Source organism: Haliotis cracherodii, unplaced genomic scaffold, assembly GCF_022045235.1.
Source record: "Haliotis cracherodii isolate W230 unplaced genomic scaffold, xgHalCrac1.p SCAF_6, whole genome shotgun sequence".
NCBI lineage: Eukaryota > Metazoa > Mollusca > Gastropoda > Lepetellida > Haliotidae > Haliotis > Haliotis cracherodii.
Window position 1 is genome coordinate 64,759,784 of NW_027266319.1, and position 22,799 is coordinate 64,782,582.

The 22,799-nt window shown below is 43.1% G+C and overlaps 2 protein-coding genes across 2 annotated transcripts; both read right to left on the reverse strand.

The window, feature by feature from the left end:
• Window positions 1–1,471: 1,471 nt before the first annotated feature.
• On the reverse strand, window positions 1,472–4,956 carry LOC139445081 (uncharacterized). The gene has a single exon (XM_071226164.1). It carries the CDS (start codon window positions 4,924–4,926, stop codon window positions 3,742–3,744), a length of 1,185 nt encoding a protein of 394 aa, XP_071082265.1. The 5' UTR covers window positions 4,927–4,956; the 3' UTR covers window positions 1,472–3,741.
• Window positions 4,957–11,149: 6,193 nt separating this feature from the next.
• Window positions 11,150–21,694, reverse strand: LOC139446116 (cysteine-rich venom protein Mr30-like). Its single transcript, XM_071227399.1, has 10 exons — window positions 21,628–21,694; window positions 20,456–20,581; window positions 19,508–19,539; window positions 18,971–19,135; window positions 16,825–16,915; window positions 15,946–16,094; window positions 15,511–15,605; window positions 13,026–13,114; window positions 12,141–12,239; window positions 11,150–11,280 (listed from the first exon to the last, which is right to left on the reverse strand). The coding sequence occupies exons 1-10, from the start codon at window positions 21,692–21,694 to the stop codon at window positions 11,171–11,173; spliced, it is 1,023 nt and encodes a 340-aa protein (XP_071083500.1). The 3' UTR covers window positions 11,150–11,170.
• Between the last annotated feature and the right edge of the window lie 1,105 nt (window positions 21,695–22,799).

Genomic DNA, 22,799 nt, shown 5'->3' on the forward strand with positions numbered 1-22,799 from the left:
TTACTGTACAACAACCCACTCATGTGCACTGTGCGCCAACCATCCCTCGTTTACTGTACAACAACCCACTCACGTGCACTGTACGCCAGCCATCCCGCGTTTACTCTACGACAACCCACTAACGTGCACTTTGCAGCAGTCATCCCGCGTTTACTGTACAACAACCCACTCACTTATGTGCTCTGTACGCTAGTCTTCCTGCGTTCTCTGTACAACAGCCCATGCATGTGCACTGTACGCCAGTCATCCCGCGTTTACTGTACAACAACCCACTCACGTGAACTGTAAGCCAATCATTCAGCATTCACTGTACAACAACCCACTCACGTGCACTGTACGCCAGTCATCCCGCGTTTACTGTACAACGACCCACTCACGTGAACTGTAAGCCAATCATCCCGCATTCACTGTACAACATCCCACTCACGTGAACTGTAAGCCAATCATCCAGCATTCACTGTACAACAACCCACTCACGTGAACTGTAAGCCAATCATCCCGCATTCACTGTACAACATCCCACTCACGTGAACTGTAAGCCAATCATCCAGCATTCACTGTACAACAACCCACTCACCTGCACTGTACGCCAATCATTCCCCATTCACTGTACAACAACCCACTCACGTGCACTGTACACCAGTCATCCCGCGTTCACTGTACACAACCCACTCACGGGCACTGTATGCCAACCATCCCGCATTCACTGTACAACAACCCACTCACGTGCACTGTACGCAAATCATCCCCCATTCACTGTACAACAACCCACTCACGTGCACTGTACACCAATAATCCAGCGTTCACTCAGCAATATTCCAGCTGAAGGACGGCGGTCTGTCAATAAGTCTGGGCCAGACATCACGAACATCGATCCACGCAATTATGTTCATATTTAAAGCAATAAGATTCAGTTCTCTATAGTTCCTATAATCCCCGTCAGCATGTATTTATAAAAGAATATAAATGTTACTTTAGGACCCCCAGAGACCCGTGACGATTCGGGGTAGTACAGGTCTTCAACAACCCAAAGATGACTATGTTTTCGTAAGAGGCGACTGACGGGATGGTTAGTTTCCCAATTGAGTGGATCGATGCTGATGATATCAATCACTGGATTGTCTGGTCCAGACTTGAATATTTACAGACCGCCGTCATATGGCTGTACTATTGCTGAGTGCGGCGTTGAACAACAATCAAACAAGAGGACCCCACGAAATTGTTAAGAGCCTTGTACTATGCATTGTAAATATGAGCTCGCGACGGAACTTGGTGCACGTGCAACAGCGGCAGAGAGCGTATTCCTCGTGCATCAGGCAAGGGCGACTCACACAGATTAAATACAGGCAACAAAAGGTTCTGGTGTATTTTTTAAATATTTTCCATACGACAAAGCTTCGTCAAAGTGTAAAAAAAGGATGTGTTCTAAATAGGGGAATAACCTCGTAACTTGGGACCTCGGCTCCATTATTTTTAAGGAATCGGGATCATGACGTCACAAAATTGTTTCAATTTTTATTCGGGGTAAAAACCACTGCCATTCCCCACTTCAACCTTGTTCCCCGTCAGACTCTCCGTTTAGAGACAACAGTAGATGAATATGAGTCAGAGTGTCAGATATATATTGGCCTTCTAATATTGTTAATGTAATTCTTTTAATAATGACTGATAAAATTCGCTTAGTAACTGGGTAACTAATAACTATTTCGGTCAGTTAGCAGTTATTTGGAGCATTTCCTTCATTGACATTCACTACACAGCAGGGGCGGTGTGATGATTTGACAGTGTCCAAGCAACAATCACCCCGATTCTCCATTTTATATCAACATTCTATCGCGAACAATTCGCCGAAGTGAAGAGATAATTCGTCTGGAATCCAAAGATCCAGGTGACTTAAAGGGCGGTGGGGTAGCCCCGTGGTTAAAGGCCTTCGCTCGTCATGTCGAAGACCCGGGTTCGATTCCCCACATAGGTACAATGTGTGAAGCCCATTCTGGTGTCCCCCGTCGTGATTTTGCTGGAATATTGCTAACAGCGGAGTAAAACCAAACTCACTCACTCACTCCTTTTCATTTACACTTGAGTCATCAAAAACCGATAAGCAATCATATTTCTCGTCGGGAGGTCTCGGAATGACAAGGGTAATTACAAATAGCATCACTGCTGCCCAGATCTTGTATGCATTCCATCTGCGCACTCAATTTCACAGCAGCATGACGATGCCGCGGTAAAACAGATTATCTTGTTGGTAAATCCATTTCGTGCCTATTTGCTCTTATACAGACTCCCTACACAGACTAACCATGAGTGAGTGAGTTGGGTTTAACGGCGCTTTTAACAGTATTCCAGTTATATCACCGCATGTCAGCTTAATGTGGGAGGAAAGCTCGCAGGTCTCAGACGTTTACCACTTCGGTGAAACCCACGAGCACGGGTATGGTGCTGACAAACCTAGAGACATAATCGGGACGAACCGGAATTCGAACCCACAATCATAGGTTTCTGGCGTGCCCAAGGGACGCAACTCTGCAACCCGTGCCCCCTCTAACAATGAGAACAACGATATCCCTAAGTAGCAAGTATTTGGGTAACTACGGTATGGAATTATATATAGGAAAATTATCTGATATGCATTAAGAACATATCTCCAGCAACACAATATTACAATATTATTGGTAAGTGACTGTTCGGGTTTTATATTGACACATTAAAGAAAATTGCTACATGAGTGTTTTTGTTTGTTTGCATGTCGTTTAACTAAGGTCTGACTTTAATGAGAATGTGCGGTAGGCGAATACTACCAGGTAGGACCTAGAGGTATACACTCAGCAGAAGGACATTCGGTAGACGAATACCACAACATACAATACATTCTACATTTCAATAAACATATAGCATAGATAGAAACTAAGACTAAAAGTAATTCGGTACTAGTGGCATCGGTGTTAAGGCAGCTAGGCACGAGCGCCCCCTGGAGTGTTCAACATACGTCCTGGTACACATCATTGAACTGTACAAAACACTCTGTGTAACAGTATTATTATGAAAGTAATGGTCACTCGTATCGAAACACTTGTAGCCATCTGTCACTGGTTGTGAGAATATATCCATATTCCTTCGCTGTTCATGGGTTAAGTCTCGTGTAGGAGTCTCTCTTAAGACAGGAGGCGGTCGGGAAGCTTAGTGGTTAAAGTGTTCGCTCGTCACTCCGAAGACCCGGGTTCGAATCCCGACACGGGTACAATGTGTGAAGCCCATTTCTGGTGTCCCCCGTCGTGATATTGCTAGAATATTGCTAAAAGCGGCATAAAACCATACTCACTCACTCACTCTTAAGACAGATGTAATCATGGAATCAAACACATTACATTGTAACTATGCTTCATTGTCTTCAGGTTGACATGTACGTTGTTTTCCAGGTATAAGACATCAATATTCTTTCCACTCATGTACAGAGTGTTGTTGTGGTAGACAAGGCTTCTAATCCAATCACTGAATTCCAACATTTCCGTGGTAGTATTAGTTGATAAAGATCGCTTCATCACCTTCTTGTTGTCACTGAAATATAGGACATCGTGTATAGTGTCAATAGTAACAGCAAATACGTCACGTCTCACGTCTATCTGATGCAGCCTATTCCCATCATAATCAACAGACCACAACCCATCATTATCTTTACAGAAATAGATCATCTTCTTCCTGGAGTCTACAGCAATGCCACGGGGAATGACTGTTCCGTGATTACGCAAGTCCACAATGCCCCGAAAGTGTTTCCCAAATGTGGACATACGACTGATTGTCTTCGTCGGTGTGTATGTGGTAAAGGAAGATGAGTCGTCTGTCAACATCGACTGCCATTCCCAGTGACCTGATTCCCTCCCGTAGTGTTGCGACACCCGACACGTCCAGCCTTGAGGCGAAGATGCCATCTGGTGAATATCTACTGAATATCAGTCTCCTGGACACAGGCTCGAATGTTACAGCGTGAACGTGTGATGTGTGAAGATAAGGATACGTCTCCATGTCGTTTTTATCGATGGTAATCTGATGTGGATGTTGTAAGGAGCCAGAATAATATTGTACAACCAATATTTTCGTCTTGTCTTGAAACTGTCGTGTTGTATGTGTTGTTGCCACTGACGTGAAGGGACGTCCATGTGGAGTCGTGGGTGTGTGATGTGGGATGGGTTGTGTACTGTCAGCATTGGTCTGAAGGTCACGTGTCCTGTTGACGTAATTCAGATGAAAGTCTCCCAATGTCTGCACATCTTCCGCATGACTGGCGTTTATCACAATCAAGTCATTTCTCAAACGTACGTTCTGTTTCACAAGGGTCTCAACTGATCGTTGGGTTTCATTAATCTGTGCTTGCATGTCAGTACTCTGTCGTATGACGAGTAACACGTTATCGTTTAGTAAACTCACTTCCTTTTCAACATGGGTCACGTGACGATGTGTTCGGTTCCACTCTGCCTTTAGTTCACTCACCTGCTGTTCACATGCATCTTTGTCTTTCACAGTGTCCAGTGGTTGTCTTGTTTTAGTCTGTCCGACCTCCCTCAACTGTCTTGTGAGACTCAGTGTCTGTCGCTTCATCTGCTGATATCCACGCTTTAGATGTTTAATCTGGGACATCACGTGACTGTTTACCGTGGCATCCAACGACTCTATTTGACTACGTATATAGGAAGGTACAATCTTCTCTGTCAAATCCGATCTCAGCAGTAACTCCAAAATGTCCATCTTGTTTATGACTCTCGTCTCCATTCCTGGAACGTCAGATTTCAAGTGGTTCAGTTCCACTTTCAGCTGGTTAATTTCTTTCTCAAGCAAACCCATCTGACTGACAACTGCTGCAATATTTTCGTGTCCCTGAACTACAGATGAGGCTGCTACAAGCAGCACCAACACACACAAACTCGCCATGTTAGCTGGCAATTGTATAACTGTGTCAGAGTCGTGTAATCCGGAGCGAAGTGTCACGTGACTATCACATTACATCTGACATGGCAGCGGGTCAAACGAAAACACTTGAATCATACATGGCAACTGTGTCAGAGCACTGTTCACTTGAGTTTCCCGTCACGTGACTACACAGGTCATTACCATTAAGTCATTTTATCCATTTTATCAATCGGTGATGGGGGTACGGGATCCATCGCTTCAATAACATATTCATCTCAATGTGTGACCTGACGAATTTAAAGTTAAAAATTTCATAACTTTCAAGATATCATATGTTTACAAATACATATATGTACGGATTATTAGTTAAATGATGCATAATATTACATAACTTCATTTGTTTAAAGTAATTCGGGGGGCACGGGTTGCCCAGTTGTCTAAGGCGCCGCGATTCGCTGTGCAGAGTTGCGTCCCTTACGCACGCAAGAAACCTATGATTGTGGGTTCGAATCCCGGTTCGCCCCGATTATATGTTTCTAGGTTTGTCAGCACCATACCCGTGCTCGTGGGTTTCACCGAAGTGGTAAACGTCTGAGACCTGCATCACTTCGGGCTTTCCTCCCACATTAAGCTGACACGCCGCGATATAACTGGAATACTGTTAAAAGCGGCGTTAAACCCAACTCACTCACTAAAGTAATTCGTCATTTTGCATTATATCAGGAAATATATAACTTCTAACACATGAGTAGGTGAGTTGTTTAATCGACAATGTCACCGAAGGACGGGTCAGCGAAACGGGTTCAGTATCAATTACGAAATACGTGAGTACGCTACCTTTTCATCTGCGCATAATTTTAGAGACATGTGTTGACAAAACTGGCCACTTACTGACAGGTTGCATGGAAAACAATTCTTTGAGTGAAACCTTAGAATCAAACTATATTTTGTTTAAAAAAACAAACTCTTATGACACGCTTATCTTTAATGGCGCTACACCCTTCATAGGCAGCTCACTAACACCGCTACCAATCAATCAATCAATCAATCAATGAATCAATCAATCACATTATTTCTTTAAAAAACGGGGGCACGGGTGGCCCAGTCGTCTATGGCACCGCCATTCGCTGTGCAGAATTGCGTCCCTTGGGCACGCCAGAAACCTATGATTGTAGGTTCGAATCGCGGTTCTCCAAGATTATGCTTCTAGGTTTGTCAGCCCCATACCCGTACTCGATTGTTTCACCGAAATGGTAAATGTCTGAGACCTGCATCACTTCGGACTTTTTTCTCAGACATTAGTGAGTGAGTGAGTTGGGTTTAACGCCGCTTTTAACAGTATTCCAGTTATATCACGGCGTGTCAGCTTAATGTGGGAGGAAAGCCCGAAGTGATGCAGGTCTCAGGCGTTTACCACTTCGGTGAAACCCACGAGCATGGGAATGGTGCTGACAAACCGAGAAACATAATCGGGTCGAACCGGGATTCGAACCCACAACCCATAGGTTCCTGGCATGCCCAAGGGACGCTACTCTGTACAGCGAATCGCGGCCCCTTCGACGACTGGGCCACCCGTGCCCCCGCTTGTTAGGATGAGAAGAACCACAATATAGATCGTTCTCTCTGGAACTCAATACATGTACATGAGACATGTCCATATAAGGGCTGTCGCGTCAGAAACTATGTGAGTGAGATGCATTAATGCCGCCGTTCCAGTTATATCCCAGCAAGACAACTTGACGTGGGAGGAAAGCGATGCTGGTCTTACACAGTTACAACTTTAGTGAAACACTAACATATCAATAGCATAAAAAGAACGAATCAGGATTAAAAATCAGGGAAATCCTTCACAGTACAAAACGAGGTTTAACGTCGCGTCCAAGAATATTGCCCCTATATGGCGACACGCATGCACGTGTGTGTGTGTGTGTGTGTGACTGTGACTAAATCCGATTTTAGTGCTAGCCCACTGAGATACCAACACATAGAAGACGTGTTTACACATTTGATGCCTTCCATCTAAACACATTTATGGTCTAAACACATGAAATAAGCTATCTCCTAACAGCTGTCCAAGGGCGTTAGTTTCGGCCCTCGGATGGTAGCTCAGGGTGATGACGGAAGACAAAACTCAGGGGTGAAGTTTAGACGACAGCAGCCATATTTATTGTTGATGGTTGAAATGAGTCGAAAGGTACATGTTGATAATAACGTGACAGAACGCACACCGGGACCGAGTGGCCAATCTTCCCGGGTGGGAGAACCGTTCTGTCACTTACCTTCTGGCTGTTCTCTAGGCTGTCTCCCTGACTGACCATGTCAGTCGGGTTTTGTAGAGCGAGGTATTACATAACGTGTGGCAAGGTCATTGTCCCACGTGTATGTATATACGTAAGATCCGGCGACGTTAGGAGGTGTTAATTAAAATTTATAGATAGCGCTGGAGATTAAAGGTCCTGCCCGGAGGGGCTTATGATAAGAGGGGAACGCCGAATGTTTGCTGAATATATTAAACAGACAAAGGGCATAGAATTTCGGTGCACTTGGAAACATATTGAACCAGTTAGGTATTTAGATAAATGAAATGTTAAATAAAAGTATTGAAACGATTTGCACTATTACAATACCCCTGAACGTCGTGGAGCTTTTGTCCTCAAAAGCGTTTTAAAAATAATGACAATATGGAGTACAAATACAAGTACAGATCAATGCAAGTGAGATCGACAGGTTGACAAGTAGTTGCTTCATGAACTGCATTTGACTGAGATGCATGAAATGACATTCGATAAGATATACAGGCGTGTAAAAGTAAATAAATGAATAACATCGTTGTTAATATCGGTGAAACAATTATACATAACGTTAACAAGTTGAGCGGAGGTACCGGCTCGTACGAACAAAATACAGATGAGCGGAGATTCCGGCTCATACACAAAGAACCTTGGACGAGTTTCCACCGAGCAGCACATCCTGATCGCGGTCGCCCTTGCAGTCGGAATACCAGACTGCTAGATCACAGGTATCACATTGAAACAGACAATACACATTGTTGAAGTAAAGAAGACGGATGACGTAGGGACAAAAACATAATGTGGGTATGCGTAAAGCGTTGTCGTTTGCATATGAAAGTAATATTTTCATGATAACAGTAAGATCCTTGAAATTGGGAGTCTTATATTGTGAGCCTAGACTCGACAAGGCTAGCAGATGTGAAGTGTGATCTGCGCTAAAAAGTAGAATGTGTATGCAAAACCTAACCAACTTCAAAAGTCTAAACTGGAATGTAATGAAAAATTCAATCATGTGAAATTGTCTCGAAGATATTTGAACGAATCGTATTTTGTGTGCCAGAGACCATTAACGGTTGATCGCACGAATATACATAATTTTCGCCGGTATCATAATTAAGCACAAAATCACTTTGGCAAAACGAAGAAGTAGGATATAGACTGTATACACAGTCTCCACTGAATAAGCTTGGCAAGCAACGAGGCTCCCTAACTTATTATACTTCTACAATCGCTGCTACTACATCGATTTTATCAGTTTTCACAAAGAGTACCAATAATTTCGGTGCTTACATACTCAAAAAGGAATAAATGAAGATATAAGCAGGAAATTTTAGGGTATTGGATAACTTTTTGAAAGCTATTGTCTATAGTAATGGTTATAGGGCCACAAATTAAAAGAAAACTCCTTGAAACCGGGAGTCTGATTTGTATGGGACGACTCGGAACCCGCAGATATCGTTGATCTGCACTAAATGCTATAAGCGTAGGGTGTAGGACATGAATAGAGTAAGAGCCTAGCCGATTTCAAAAACTTAATCTGATAAGGATGTACCTCTGATAACAATACATAGATTGCAATACATACTCATTATCGAAAAACATGACAAAAATGTTAAGACAACGAAACAATAATGACTTGATTACATAACATACCTTACATGAACAAGAATGTCCGTGAGAATACGTTTTAGCACAGTACTCATTTAGAGTTGGAACGAAGGTTCAAATATATTGTCACACACACACACATATATCGGTAGGCACGTGCTGAAGAATCTTGATGATGGTCGACTTGATCTTGGGTGTCGGTAGCGTGGCTACATGAATATTGTCTTGATGTCGTTGTTGCTGACTTTCGGGTAGGCTGGGCTGCTGTCTGTTGCTGACGATCGATCGGGTTGGCTGGGCTGCTGTCTGTTGCTGACGATCGATCGGGTTGGCTGGGCTGCTGTCTGTTGCTTCTCCGTTTTCCCGTCACGATGGCGACTGGCTTGACGCTGCTTTTGTCTCTCATCACCTCTGAACCACCATTTACTTTGCTGCAAGTTAGGGTAGGGGGATCGTGCGTGAGTCACAGCAAACTCACGCTACCCGGATTATTCTCCATCATCTGTCCAAGGGCGTTAGTTTCGGCCCTCGGATGGTAGCTCAGGGTGATGACGGAAGACAAAACTCAGGGGTGAAGTTTAGACGACAGCAGCCATATTTATTGTTGATGGTTGAAATGAGTCGAAAGGTACATGTTGATAATAACGTGACAGAACGCACACCGGGACCGAGTGGCCAATCTTCCCGGGTGGGAGAACCGTTCTGTCACTTACCTTCTGGCTGTTCTCTAGGCTGTCTCCCTGACTGACCATGTCAGTCGGGTTTTGTAGAGCGAGGTATTACATAACGTGTGGCAAGGTCATTGTCCCACGTGTATGTATATACGTAAGATCCGGCGACGTTAGGAGGTGTTAATTAAAATTTATAGATAGCGCTGGAGATTAAAGGTCCTGCCCGGAGGGGCTTATGATAAGAGGGGAACGCCGAATGTTTGCTGAATATATTAAACAGACAAAGGGCATAGAATTTCGGTGCACTTGGAAACATATTGAACCAGTTAGGTATTTAGATAAATGAAATGTTAAATAAAAGTATTGAAACGATTTGCACTATTACACAGCCTAAACACCCCTGAAAATACTAATAAACTAAACATGTTTTTTTTAATCTGCTCCCAAAACGTCTATATTCCCATTAAACTGGAATTCAAGTCTTTCCCACATGTAGACCCTAAATAGGTTTAGCTGTTTAACACAATCCTAAACATGTTTTGACCCCACACGCGTCAAATTTATGGGACAAGGAACGCGCTTAGGTTTGTGTTCAGGATCAATACATATTCGCTGTGTAGATTTCAGCTTTTCACATCACATTACAAAATTATTGTAAATTTTATATTTCCATCCACCCCACAATTTATCATAAACTGAGGGGCAAAAGAAACTATACCTCACAGTAGATTTTATCATATGTTTGATTTTCAATAGAAAATATCTGAAGTAAGCGATATTATATCCCCAAAAGGGAACTGGAGTGGCGTTTAGTCAGCACTCAAAGAATGTTTCTTACTGGTTATATTTCTACAACTATAATTTGCTTCTAATCTGATTTTTTCGCATAATACACAACTGCTGACAGGTTTCTTAGACATGTTGTCTTTCAAAATCAATAAATTGATTTTTTCAAACACTTTAGGGGTCATGTGGTTACCGAAATCATTTTACCAAATTGACCCAGACCTTTATGGAACCCATTCATTTTTACACAAACTTACAAAACCATAGATTACGTTTTACAATCTGTTGCAGGAATCAGAGATGGTTAAATAGTCATAATGTAATTTTTTCAATTAAAAAAAAACACCAAACAAAAAAAAGAACAAGTAATTTATATTACCCCTGAGTTTAATGTGAAAGCCTTTATGCGTGTTATAACCTTCCACTTTTCTAAGATGAAAAACTGGCTGCATGCGTCATTAACTATTATCATACCTCCATGACAGAATGAGTGAGTGAGTGAAATGGGTATAACGCCGCTTTTAACAGTATTCCAGTTATATCACGGCGTATCAGCTTTATGTGGGAGGAAAGCCCGAAGTGATGCAGGTCTCGGACGTTTACCACTTCGGTGAAACCCACGAGCACGGGAATGGTGCTGACAAACCTAGAAACATAATCGGGGCGAACCGGGATTCGAACCCACAATCATAGATTCCTGCGAATCTTGACGCCTCAGACGAGCAATTGGATGTCACGTGACAAAGTGCAAGCTCAATCGCGCTGTTTCCTTTTAATTTGGAATTTAGAGAATGACAATAGAGAAATACACATGAAACAAACATCTTGACAGATTGTCTTTATTCTGAGTCAGTCATCGTGACAGTTCAACTATTCTGTATGCGATCATTGGGTAGCGCTATCGAACATTCAGCACACACCACAGAACCTCGGGCAATCCACGGGGATGTTGTCGTAATCCTTACACCACTGCTTTGACGGCACACTTGGGCACCATTCCTTCTCGGCTCCACATGCCTCTGATGTGAAACAAAGAGGTGAAAATTATTTCAGCAATTATGAAAATAATAATGATGATGATCGTACCACCACCACCACCACCACCACGACTGTTACTACTACTACTACTACAGCTACTACAGCTACAACAACACTACTACTACTACTACTACTACTACTACTACTACTACTACTACTAATAATAATACAACTAATACAGCTACTACTTCTACTACTACTTCAGCTACTACTTCTACTACGACAGCTGCTATTACTACTACAGCTACTAATTAAACTACTCTACTACTACTACTACAAATCCGAGCAACATTAATTGAATTATATAGTGAGAAGTATTGATGTCACCATACGTGTTATCATTATTTGTATTTACTATGACTAGACACAGCACCGCTGATAAGTATAAGTAAACTCGTCCTCGGGAACACGTTTCATATACATGTTCATGCACATCGCCGTTTTGACACAAATGGACGCGTGTCGAACTGACAACATACGAGGCGTGGCCAGGTAGAATAGGTCTTCAGCAACCCAAGCTTGACGTAAAAGGCGACTAACGGGATCGGGTTGTCAGGCTCGCTGACTTGGTTGATGCATGTCATCGTCTTAATTGCGTGGATCGATGCCGATGATGTCAATCACTGGATAGTCTGCTCCAGACTCTATTATTTACAGAACGCCGTCATACAGCTGGAATATTGCTGAGTGCGGCGTCATTACGAGCGTGGTGATAGGGAAACTCATACGTTTGCATACAAATTACAGAAATGTGGTTTAGATAAACCCTTCTGGATTCTGGTATATTTCTTTTTATAACACTGTTAACTTGAATTATTCTAATATAAATGCATATCCGTACTTTCAGTGCAGGTGTCTCCTGTCCAGATGCCAGTACACGTGCACGAGCAGGTGCTGGTGTCCAAGGAGCCGCCATTCAGACACAGCTTGTCTCCGCAATCTGAAAATTGACTGAATTGTATTAATGTATTTACATTTCAGATACATGGTAGATTAATTTTTACTGTGGCAACCTAACCACTTGTATTTTATCAATGATATTAAATTATTTTTTAAAATATATTTTTTTTATAAATATGAAACTTAAATAATTCATCCCTGAAATTACGAATTGCAGTAAGAATTGGTGATGTTGCTGAGTAGGTTTACAGTGCTCTAAGGGCGATGAGGGTTAAAACCTAGTGGTTAAAGCGTTCGCTCGTCACGCCGGAGACTCGGGTTCGATTCCCGACATGGGTACAATGTGTGAAGCCATTTGTGGTGTCCCCCGCCGTGAAATTGTTGGAATACTGCTAAAAGCGGCATAAAACCATATTCACGCAATCACTAGTGATTACTGGGGGAACTACGGTAAAGGTCCAAGGGCCCAGAGTATTGACACCGTACCTCTCGCTCATCCCAAAGAATGAGGGTATACCATAGTTCAAGTGGAGGAACGCCAAGATAACATGGTTAAACCACCTTGGACATTTGGCCCAAGAAACAAGAACAATGTTAAGTACAATTCTGTACTTCAAATATATGTCACTTGAGATTCTTTGATATAATCACCAGTGACCAACACTGTATATATTTCTACGACTATATGCTCTATATACAGTCGTTGTTGAAATTGTGATTTTTGATTTGTCTTAAGCCTTGTTTCTCCCTGTCTCTTGTCATTTGTACAAAAGCGTGTATTGTCCCTGTGTGTTGTGGTAACGGTGGAGAGAAAACAGACACTCACCGCAGAGATTGTTGGAGCACTTGCCCGCGGGACATTTACTGCACGAAGTTCCCTTCTCATATGGAGTCTTGACGTCTGGCGTCTGTTGACTGCAACAAAGATATCATGTTACACCTATGTGATATCATTGTTGCATCCGGTTCGCCCGATTATGTTTCTAGGTTTGTCAGCACCATACCCGTGCTCGTGGGTTTCCCCGAAGTGGTAAACGTCTGAGGCCTGCATCACTTCGGGCTTTCCTCCCACATTAAGCTGACATGCCGTGATGTAACTGGAATACTGTTAGGAGCGGTGTTAAACCCAACTCACTCACTCACTCATTGTTGCATCTTTCACGGTTTATACTACAGCTACTGCTACTGACACTGCTGCTACTACTGTTACGACTGCTACAACAACAACTACTACTACTACTTCCACTACTCCTACTTCAACTACTACTACTACTACTACTACTACTACTGCTACTACTACTACTACTACCACCAAAACTGCTACTATTACTACTGCTGCTACCACTCCCTCTGCTACCAAAACTACTACTACTACTACTACTACTACTACCACTCCATCAGCTACAACTTCTACTACCATTACTACTACTACTACTTATATTACTACTACTGTTGCTCCCAAAAGCGTTGATCGATGCTCATGATGTCAATCACTGGATTGTCTGGTCCAGACTCGATTATTTACAGACCGCCGTCCTACAGCTGGAATATAGCCTAGTGCGGCGTAAAACAACAAACAAACAAACAAAACCTAGTACTACTGCTACTACTTCTCCTACTACTGCTACTACTTCTCCTACTACTGCTACTACTTCTCCTACTACTGCTACTACTTCTCCTACTACTTCCACGCCTTACGTTTCTTCGTTTATCAGCATCACACCTGTGCGCGTGAACTTCACCAATAAACAGCAGAGATTAACAGGACGTCGGGCCTCCCTGCAGCATGTTTGTTTGTTTTTGTTTGTTTGTTGTTTAACGCCGCACAAAGAAATATTCTAGCTATATGACGGCGGTCTGTAAATAATCGAGTCTGGACCAGCCAAACCAGTGATTGACTTTTATGCAAGCCCCATGCATTTCCCTATACAAGAATGGCTATAAAAACATGTGCGTTAACGGGATTCCATATGCATTGTTTAGCATCGTGCTGACAACAACCACTCAGAAAATCACTAAAAGTACGCAATTATTCAACATTACGAAATGCCACGCCTGTCCGAGAATGAGCGTCTGCGAGCCATTGGTATGCTTGAAGCAGGATCGAATCAACGTGATGTTGCAAGACAATTTAACGTCCACAGAAATACCATTTGGCGTTTATGGCAACGTTGGTAACAGACGAATGCAGTCAGAGACCATCCTCGGAGTGACAGGCCACGCGTAACCTATAATTGATAAGACAACTGGATTCGAACACACCTACGAAATCGATTCCAGCCAGCAACAGTGACTGCAAGAAGCATCCCTGGACTTCGACGAATATCTTCAAAAACCGTACGTCTTCGCTTCAGATGTGCGGGGATTGTCGCCAGAAGACCCACCAGACGTTCCATTTTTACAGGAAACCACCGCCAAGCAAGTCTACTGTGGTGCAGACAGCGTCTACGCTGGACGGCCATGCAGTGGGGACAAGTTCTATTCACTGACGAGTCTCGTTTTCACCTCAGCCACAGCGATGGACGGATTCAAATGTACCGACGTCGAGGTGAACGTTACGTCAATCATTGTGTTAGGAAGAAGATCGGTTCGGGGGCGGCAGCGTATGGTATGGGGTGTGATTACAGCAAGACAGAGAACCCGTTTGATAGTGGTAGAGGGAAATCTCAATGGACAGCGCTACCGCACGAGATCATCGGCCCTGTTGTTCTACCGTTTTTGCGTCGTCATGGCCCAGGCATTACCTTTCAACATGACAACGCCCGGCCTCATATTGCTCGACTTGTTCTGGAGCAAAATAACAAAACAACGTGAATGTCATCATCCCCTGGCCGCCTTGCACCCCTCATCTCTCACCAATCGAGCACATGTGGGATGAGATGGATCGGCGCCTTGGACGTCAACCACGTCAACTTCGAAACATGCTCCAGCAGATATGGACAGATATCCAACAGGACTTTGTTCGACGCCTGGTGCATTCCATGAGACGAAGATGTGTTGCTTGCATCGCAACCAGAGGTAGACACACACGCTATTCTTTTGTAAATTGACATTATTTTATGAAATCACGCATTTTCTGAAGTCAGTATGGCAAATTAAACCATTTGAACACTCACAGGAGTCTTTTATCTGTTGCAAACCGGAATTGTTTAAGATTTGGTAAAAAACATAACTTTGCATTAAATCTTATTCAATGTCACAGGAACTTTTGTTGTTCAGTATATAACTCAAATCCTGCCCCCATTTGGTGCTCACCGACTACGCGACTGGTATAATCTAATTTTATTTTACGACGCAAAAAGATCACTCACCCAATCGCGTAGTTGCACACTTGATAACGACTATATTTCGCTCCTGTGCACGTGGCCTCCCCGCAGCCGATGCGGATGGCTCTGAACCCCACAACCTAAACAGAGAAAAGATAAACAAGGCCATCGTATACATTTTACAATATTGACACCATTTATTGATTTAATATTGTTTAATGCCACAGTCATCAATATTCCAGCTATATCACGCGGGTGATTAAATAATTACGGTTGATATAAGCAACCTCTCGCGCAATCTGGCAATGATGACACGTGTTGCATTCGACGTTTCTATTGTTCGCAAACTTTGCTTTCATGATAATTATCCAGATGCCTATTTACCGTAGTTTACAAAATTAATACCCCAACGCTCAAACTGTTTAGCTGACAAGTGTTTCCCACCGTTTGGTATTTATCAATAAATCATAATCTTATTACCTGGGTGTAATGGCCTACAACCGCGCCCACTGTTTTGTTTCCGACGCCGTGTTCAAAGTCGTCAACCTCCTCATGCCAGCCTTCTATTGCCTTGATGACGCTGTCGTAGCCACCAGCTACATTCTGTCCTATATCCACTCCGGGCATAGCTAGAATAAGCAGTGAGTGAGTGAGTGAGTGAGTGAGTGGGTGAGTGGGTGGGTGGGTGGGTGGGTGACTGAGTGAGTGAGTGAGTGAGTGAGTGAGTGCGTGCGTGCGTGCGTGCGCTTTAAACATAATTGCAGTCACCACCACATGTCGCAATCAGGGCTATATCCCATGATCAAAGGTTTCTGCTAGGTATGGGGGGCGCAAATCTGCACAGCGAATTCAGGTGCCTCGGGCGACTGAGCAGCCACAGCTACAGGCTGACAGAGGTACATAAACAAGTGGTCAATAGCATAAGCATGTGTCCCTTCTCTAAGGGTAGGATGTCACACTAGGACAGCCGGATATCCCGCTGTTTGTAAAGAAAGTACTATCATTACTAGCGTTCTTGGGTAAACCGACTAAAGCCCGTTTCTGGTGTTCTTTGGCATAATTTTGCCTGCATATTGAGAAAATAAACGACGTTAAACAACACTCATTTCTCACATGTTAATAACTTTATAGGTTAAGTAGTTTCATTAAGTATGTGAGTGAGTTAAGGTTTAGCGCTGCCTACAACAGTATTTCCTGTGGCAGTTTAATGTGAGAGAAACGCCCTAAGTTACACAGGCCGTTTAGCTTTTGGTTCAACCCTCATGGAACGTTGCTGACTGACCAAGGGTCAATAACTGTCCGACATACCCATGGATGTCCTCAGTGAGCATAGGCTGCAGACACGTGTTAAAAACTTACTTGAAAGTGATCTTGCGGCATATGCGTCATGGCCCACATAGCACTGGCGAGCCCACTTGGCTGCATATGTTGCAATGTTGTCATCCCACGTCTGTATCACGACAGGTAAAGGAGGGAATACATACTATGTACATATGTTAGTGATGGAATTCTAAAAACGAAAATCGATAGTTCTATTGAGTAGCAACTATTGTCTGTTAACTAAATTTATTTTGAGCGAAATATGTCGGAACTACTTATAGTTCTCTTTCGGCGGTGACATTTGTCTTGTCAAATAGCATGTTCATCTCGTTAACATAGATGAGTATGTCTCTCGACTCTTAACAACTTACTCATTTACATTTTTCTTTGACTGCATTCGGTTATTTTGTGGCTTGATTTAACAAATCGCTAACTTTAATAAAAGATACCTTACAAGAGTGTCCACTAGCCTATATCAAAGCCAAGTTTCACCATCTTCCCTGGGCAAGAGTGTCCACTAGCCTATATCAAAGCCAAGTTTCACCATCTTCCCGAGGCGAGAGTGTCCACTAGTCTATATCAAAGCCTAGTTTCACCATCTTCCCGGAGCAAGAGTGTCCACTAGTCTATATCAAAGCCATGTTTCACCATCTTCCCGAGGTGAGAGTGTCCACTAGCCTATATCAAAGCCAAGTTTCACCATCTTCCCGAGGCGAGAGTGTCCACTAGCCTATATCAAAGCCTAGTTTCACCATCTTCCCGAGGTGAGAGTGTCCACTAGCCTATATCAAAGCCTAGTTTCACCATCTTCCCGAGGCGAGAGTGTCCACTAGCCTACTTCAAAGCCTAGTTTCACCATCTTCCCGGGGCAAGGGTGTTAACTAACCTACTTCAAAGCCTAGTTTCACCATCTTCCCGGGGCGAGGGTGTCCACTAGCCTACTTCAAAGCCTAGTTTCACCATCTTCCCGGGGCAAGGGTGTTAACTAACCTACTTCAAAGCCTAGTTTCACTATCTTCCCGGGGCAAGGGTGTCAACTAGCCTACATCAAAGCCTAGTTTCACCATCTTCCCGGGGCAAGGGTGTCCACTAGCCTACATCAAAGCCTATCTTCACCATTTTCCCGGGGCAAGAGTGTCCACTACCCTAAAAACAACGCCTAGCTGCACCATCTTCCTTGGGCAAGGGTGTCCACTAGCCTACATCAAAGCCTAGTGTCACCATCTTCCTTGGGCAAGAGTGTCCACTAGCCTACATCAAAGCCTAGTTTCACCATCTTCCCGGGGCAAGGGTGTCAACTAGCCTACATCAAAGCCTAGTTGTACCATCTTCCCGGGGCAAGGGTGTCCACTAGCCTACATCAAAGCCTATCTTCACCATTTTCCCGGGGCAAGAGTGTCCACTAGCCTACATCAAAGCCTAGCTGCACCATCTTCCCGGGGCGAGAGTGTCTACTAGCCTACATCAAAGCCTAGTGTCACCATCTTCCTTGGGCAAGAGTGTCCACTAGCCTACATCAAAGCCTAGTGTCACCATCTTCCTTGGGCAAGGGTGTCCACTAGCCTACATCAAAGCCTAGTTTCACCATCTTCCCGGGGCAAGGGTGTCAACTAGCCTACATCAAAGCCTAGTTGTACCATCTTCCCGGGGAAAGGGTGTCCACTAGCCTACATCAAAGCCTAGTTTCACCATCTTCACGGGGCAAGGGTGTCAACTAGCCTACATCAGAGCCTAGTTGTACCATCTGCCCGGGGCAAGGGTGTCCACTAGCCTACATAAAAGCCTATCTTCACCATTTTCACGGGGCAAGAGGGTCCACTAGCCTACATCAAAGCCTAGTTGTACCATCTTCCCGGGGCAAGGGTGTCAACTAGCCTACTTCAAATCCTAGCTTCACCATCTTCCCGGGGCAAGAGTGTCCACTAGCCTATATCAAAGCCAAGTTTCCACAGAGAAAAATAGACTTTGATCCGGACTAATGGACAGAATCGCCTCCGGAAGATACATTTGTACACCAACAGTCCCCATGGAGTTCATTATTACAATGTTTTCCACGAGAACAATAATCGTAACACGTCTGCATTTTGGGTGGACGTTGTTTACGGTCGCAATTAGCAATAGTTTTGCTATATCTGGCAGCCTGACGACCTTGCACGGCCTTACGAAGAGAGTTCTAACCACTCACCAGTTTGACCATATTGGTGGCAGTCGGTGACACGTTACTTCTGTACGTGTTGTGCTTGTCCACGATGGCTTGTTTGTCCGCGGCTGACAGTGGGGCATCCGTCCCTATGTCCACCAGACACAGAGTGTAGTTAGCGTGAATGGCTAGGTAGGTAGAGTCGCAGTCCTGTTCGGGACAGACAGAGGTTGGGGTTAATGGCAGAATCTGCTGCAGGCTCGACTGAGCTTTTCCAATCTAGGCCTCATGAGTACCATGTGAAAACTGATGTGTTGACTTTTGTAATTTAGACATTGGCGTAGGCATCGCCTTTACTCTGTAAAGTTGTTTTTCTTTTTTTTCTTTTTTTGACAGGACCCGCTGATCGTATATTTACAAATCTATTCACCCAATATTAGTTTACTTTGTCAGCACTATATCTAGTGCTAGTGGGTTTCACCAATTAAGCTATGACTGAAATATTGTTCAACGTGGAGTATACATTACTCCCTCATTCACTTCCTCATTCACTCCCTCTCAAACACATTTTCCGCCACTTACCGACTTCACCACGAAGGTATGATCTGAGGACCCTGCATAAAAATGATAATTTTTTATGTAGTTTTCGTTATTTATGTAAACTTGGTATCAATAAATCCTCAAGGAGAGGGTACATTATACAGCGAATTCAGTCCGGAAAACTGGCCATTAGGGCGAAACTGTTAGCGGACTCGCGACTAATCATTTGCCGAAACGATCAATGTACAATATATTTTTTCCAGTATTATCTGTTGTCATAAATATCAAATATCGCTTCCTTATTTCTAGTAGTATACTGATATGGCGCGTGAAGTATTTATCTGAATGCGTAAGAAACAAGAAATTTATGAAATATAAATTATATTTAGCTCCGAAACGACGTAAGCTCCGAAACAAGGATATTGTGGGTATTAGGCAGATGATATTTCTTTACATATACGATTACTAAATTAACATTAATTAGGAAAATTTCCAATGCCCTCGGCGCAAATGAATAATCCGAAACAACGCACCACGTGACTAATCTTGACAGATTGATAATTTTTACATAGACGCTACGTGTTACTTGTAAGATAAGAGACAAATACCCGTGAGGATAACATTTTGGATTATTATTACATCGCTCGGTGAATACCAAAAATAGACAGAAAAAATATATCTATCCTTCTTTCGCTCGTAAATACGATTTATCGTTATAGCCCCGGTAGAATTGGGATCAGCAGTGTGGTCAAATACCAGCACTCCGCTTTTATTGAACTTCATATTGCTAAATATATATATGAAAGGGCTCGCTTCTTAACGAGGTCTCACTTTATACTATAAAGCGTAAATGACAGAGAACAACCAGTCTCGATTATCCGCCGTAACAGATTCCATGGGGGGCTTTTCACAAGGAGAATTGCGGCGATGAAGATGGTGATGGGTGAGTCAAGCAACGTCTAACCACGAGGAAGTAAATGTACTACTCACCTTCTCCCTCTACCATCACCGACCCAAGCAACACCAGCAGCAGCAGCAAAGTGAACTTCATCATTGTCTTCCTCGCCTTCGTCAACGGTGTGACAACAACACATTCTTCTGTCCTTATATTGACCGCTGGTGTAGATGTGGCAGGTGATAAAAAAACCCTGCATATTGCTTTCGTAAGTGCTTTAATGTGATCCGGGAGATAAATATATAGATTATACAAGCACTGCCTGTTTTCTCGATTGTTATGTCACTGATTGTCATCTTGCGAGATGACAGTGCCTTTTAACATTATCAATATTATCAATTTTATCAATATTATCAATATTATCAAATACAAACTGAAAGGCAGTTAAATGCTATCGCGATGTACCGTTACCTCGAGTCCGGTAAACTGAGGGCCATATTGAGATGTGAAATGTGGTACAATGCGGTCGAATTTGATACGGGAAGAACCCAATTTCGTTTAAAATGGTTTAGTACTTTCACTTTAAGATGGAAGTCCGATTGAAACTCGAAAACAGGTGGGAACTTCCTATGTGAAACAGGCACAATAATGAAAAGTGTGATTGTTTTGTTTCCATGTTCAGAATTCCTTTTAATTGGAACAACCACGAGTTTTGTGTATATAAGTATGTTATTTAGTGTCATTAAGTATATGTTTCAATATACAAGCTTGTGTATTGATAAAATGTTCTTTTCAATGACGTACAGATACATATGTTAACACGATATACATTCAATACAAAAGTGGCATTTAAAGCCGTACGCTATTGGGTGAGTGAGTGAGTGACAGTCACCATTATTTCAGCACTATCATAGCGGGCCGGGGTACACAACGAATACCTCTACACTCTGTGCATTTATTTATACTCATGGGGAGTCGAACCCACATTTTGGCCGTGAGCAGCGAACGCTTCAACCATTAAGCTACCTCACTATGCTTGCCCTGAGAATTCGTGCGATAGATTGACGTTAAGGATACACTGAAGTGTGGAATACTGTAAGGGACATTCTCACAATCTCGCATTCTCGCGATCTGGATCTGAAACGAGCTACATATGCCTAAAACAAGAGAATGCGAGATCGCGAGAATGTCCCTTACAGTATACCATACAGAAGGGTCATCTAACCGAAAGTTCATCTGAGATGGGTGATGTTTTCAATTCCGTAACATGATGCTATCGCGTTCAATAGTATGACGCATGGTGCGGTGCCGTCTTCCTCAGCTTCAAACCGCATCCGTGGTCTTGTGGATAGAGTGATTGCCCGGTGAGCGGAAGGTCCGGGGTTCTTTCCCCTAACCGAGTCAAACATAGAAACGTTTACAGAGTGTACTTTCTGAAAACCTATCTCCCACTCGTCACTAAGGGGCTGAAACAAGGACTGGTGGGGTCGGAGTCAGTACACTGAGTCCGAGTGGGTAGTGGTATGATATCTCAGTGGCCTAGCGCTATAAAACAGGCAATGTCCGGACTAGTATAAGCAGCCATACACATAGTAATCTTGAACGCGATGTTAAACCCCATTTCTCCTCACCTCACTACAAATAGATCCGTAATAATTTCATGTCTGATCCATGTAGAAGCTAAAATAATTATTTGATATGATAAATTATTTTACTGATATCTAAAAATCGATTATGCGATATCAATAAATATGTCATGATATCATAAATCAGATTGTGATGTAAATTCATTCTTTTGAATCAATAAACGATTTACTGACATACTAAAATAAGAAAAACATACTAGTTAAAAACGGCGCCTTATATACTGTTGCTTTTGGTTGTATACGCGATTGCATCACGCAGTGTTAATTGTTGGTCTGTTCCTGCACCAATATCTTTTTCATCCTATGAAAAACTGTTTAAAAATGTCAATTTATAATTAACTATTAACACACGATTATAATTACCTGTAACCAAGGAGGGACGGTTGGGGAGCCTAGTGGTTAAAGCGTTCGCTCGTCACGTTGAAGACCCGGGTTCGATTCCCGACATGGGTACAATGTGTGAAGCCCATTTCTGGTGTCCCCCGCCGTGATATTGCTGGAATATTGCTAAAAGCTGCGTAAAACCATACTCACTCACTCACTGTAACCATTGAGTGAGTGAGTTGGGTTTAACGCCGCTTTTAACAGTATTCCAGTTATATCACGGCGTGTCAGCTTAATGTGGGAGGAAAGCCCGAAGTGATGCAGGTCTTAGACGTTTACCACTTCGGTGAAACCCACGAGCACGGTTATGGTGCTGACAAACCTAGAAACATAATTGGGGCGAACCGGGATTCGAACCCACAATCATAGGTTTCTGGCGTGCCCAAGGGACGCAACTCAGCGAATCGCG

Coding starts and splice junctions, on each gene's coding strand:
- LOC139445081 (XM_071226164.1), bottom strand. CDS start 4,926: ATGGCGAGTTTGTGTGTGTTGGTGCTGCTTGTAGCAGCCTCATCTGTA.
- LOC139446116 (XM_071227399.1), bottom strand. CDS start 21,694: ATGCGGTTTGAAGCTGAGGAAGACGGCACCGCACCATGCGTCATACTA. Junction 15,606..15,945: donor TTGTAGGCCATTACACCCAG/GTAATAAGATTA, acceptor TTCTCTGTTTAG/GTTGTGGGGTTCAGAGCCAT. Junction 12,240..13,025: donor GTGCTCCAACAATCTCTGCG/GTGAGTGTCTGT, acceptor GTCAATTTTCAG/ATTGCGGAGACAAGCTGTGT.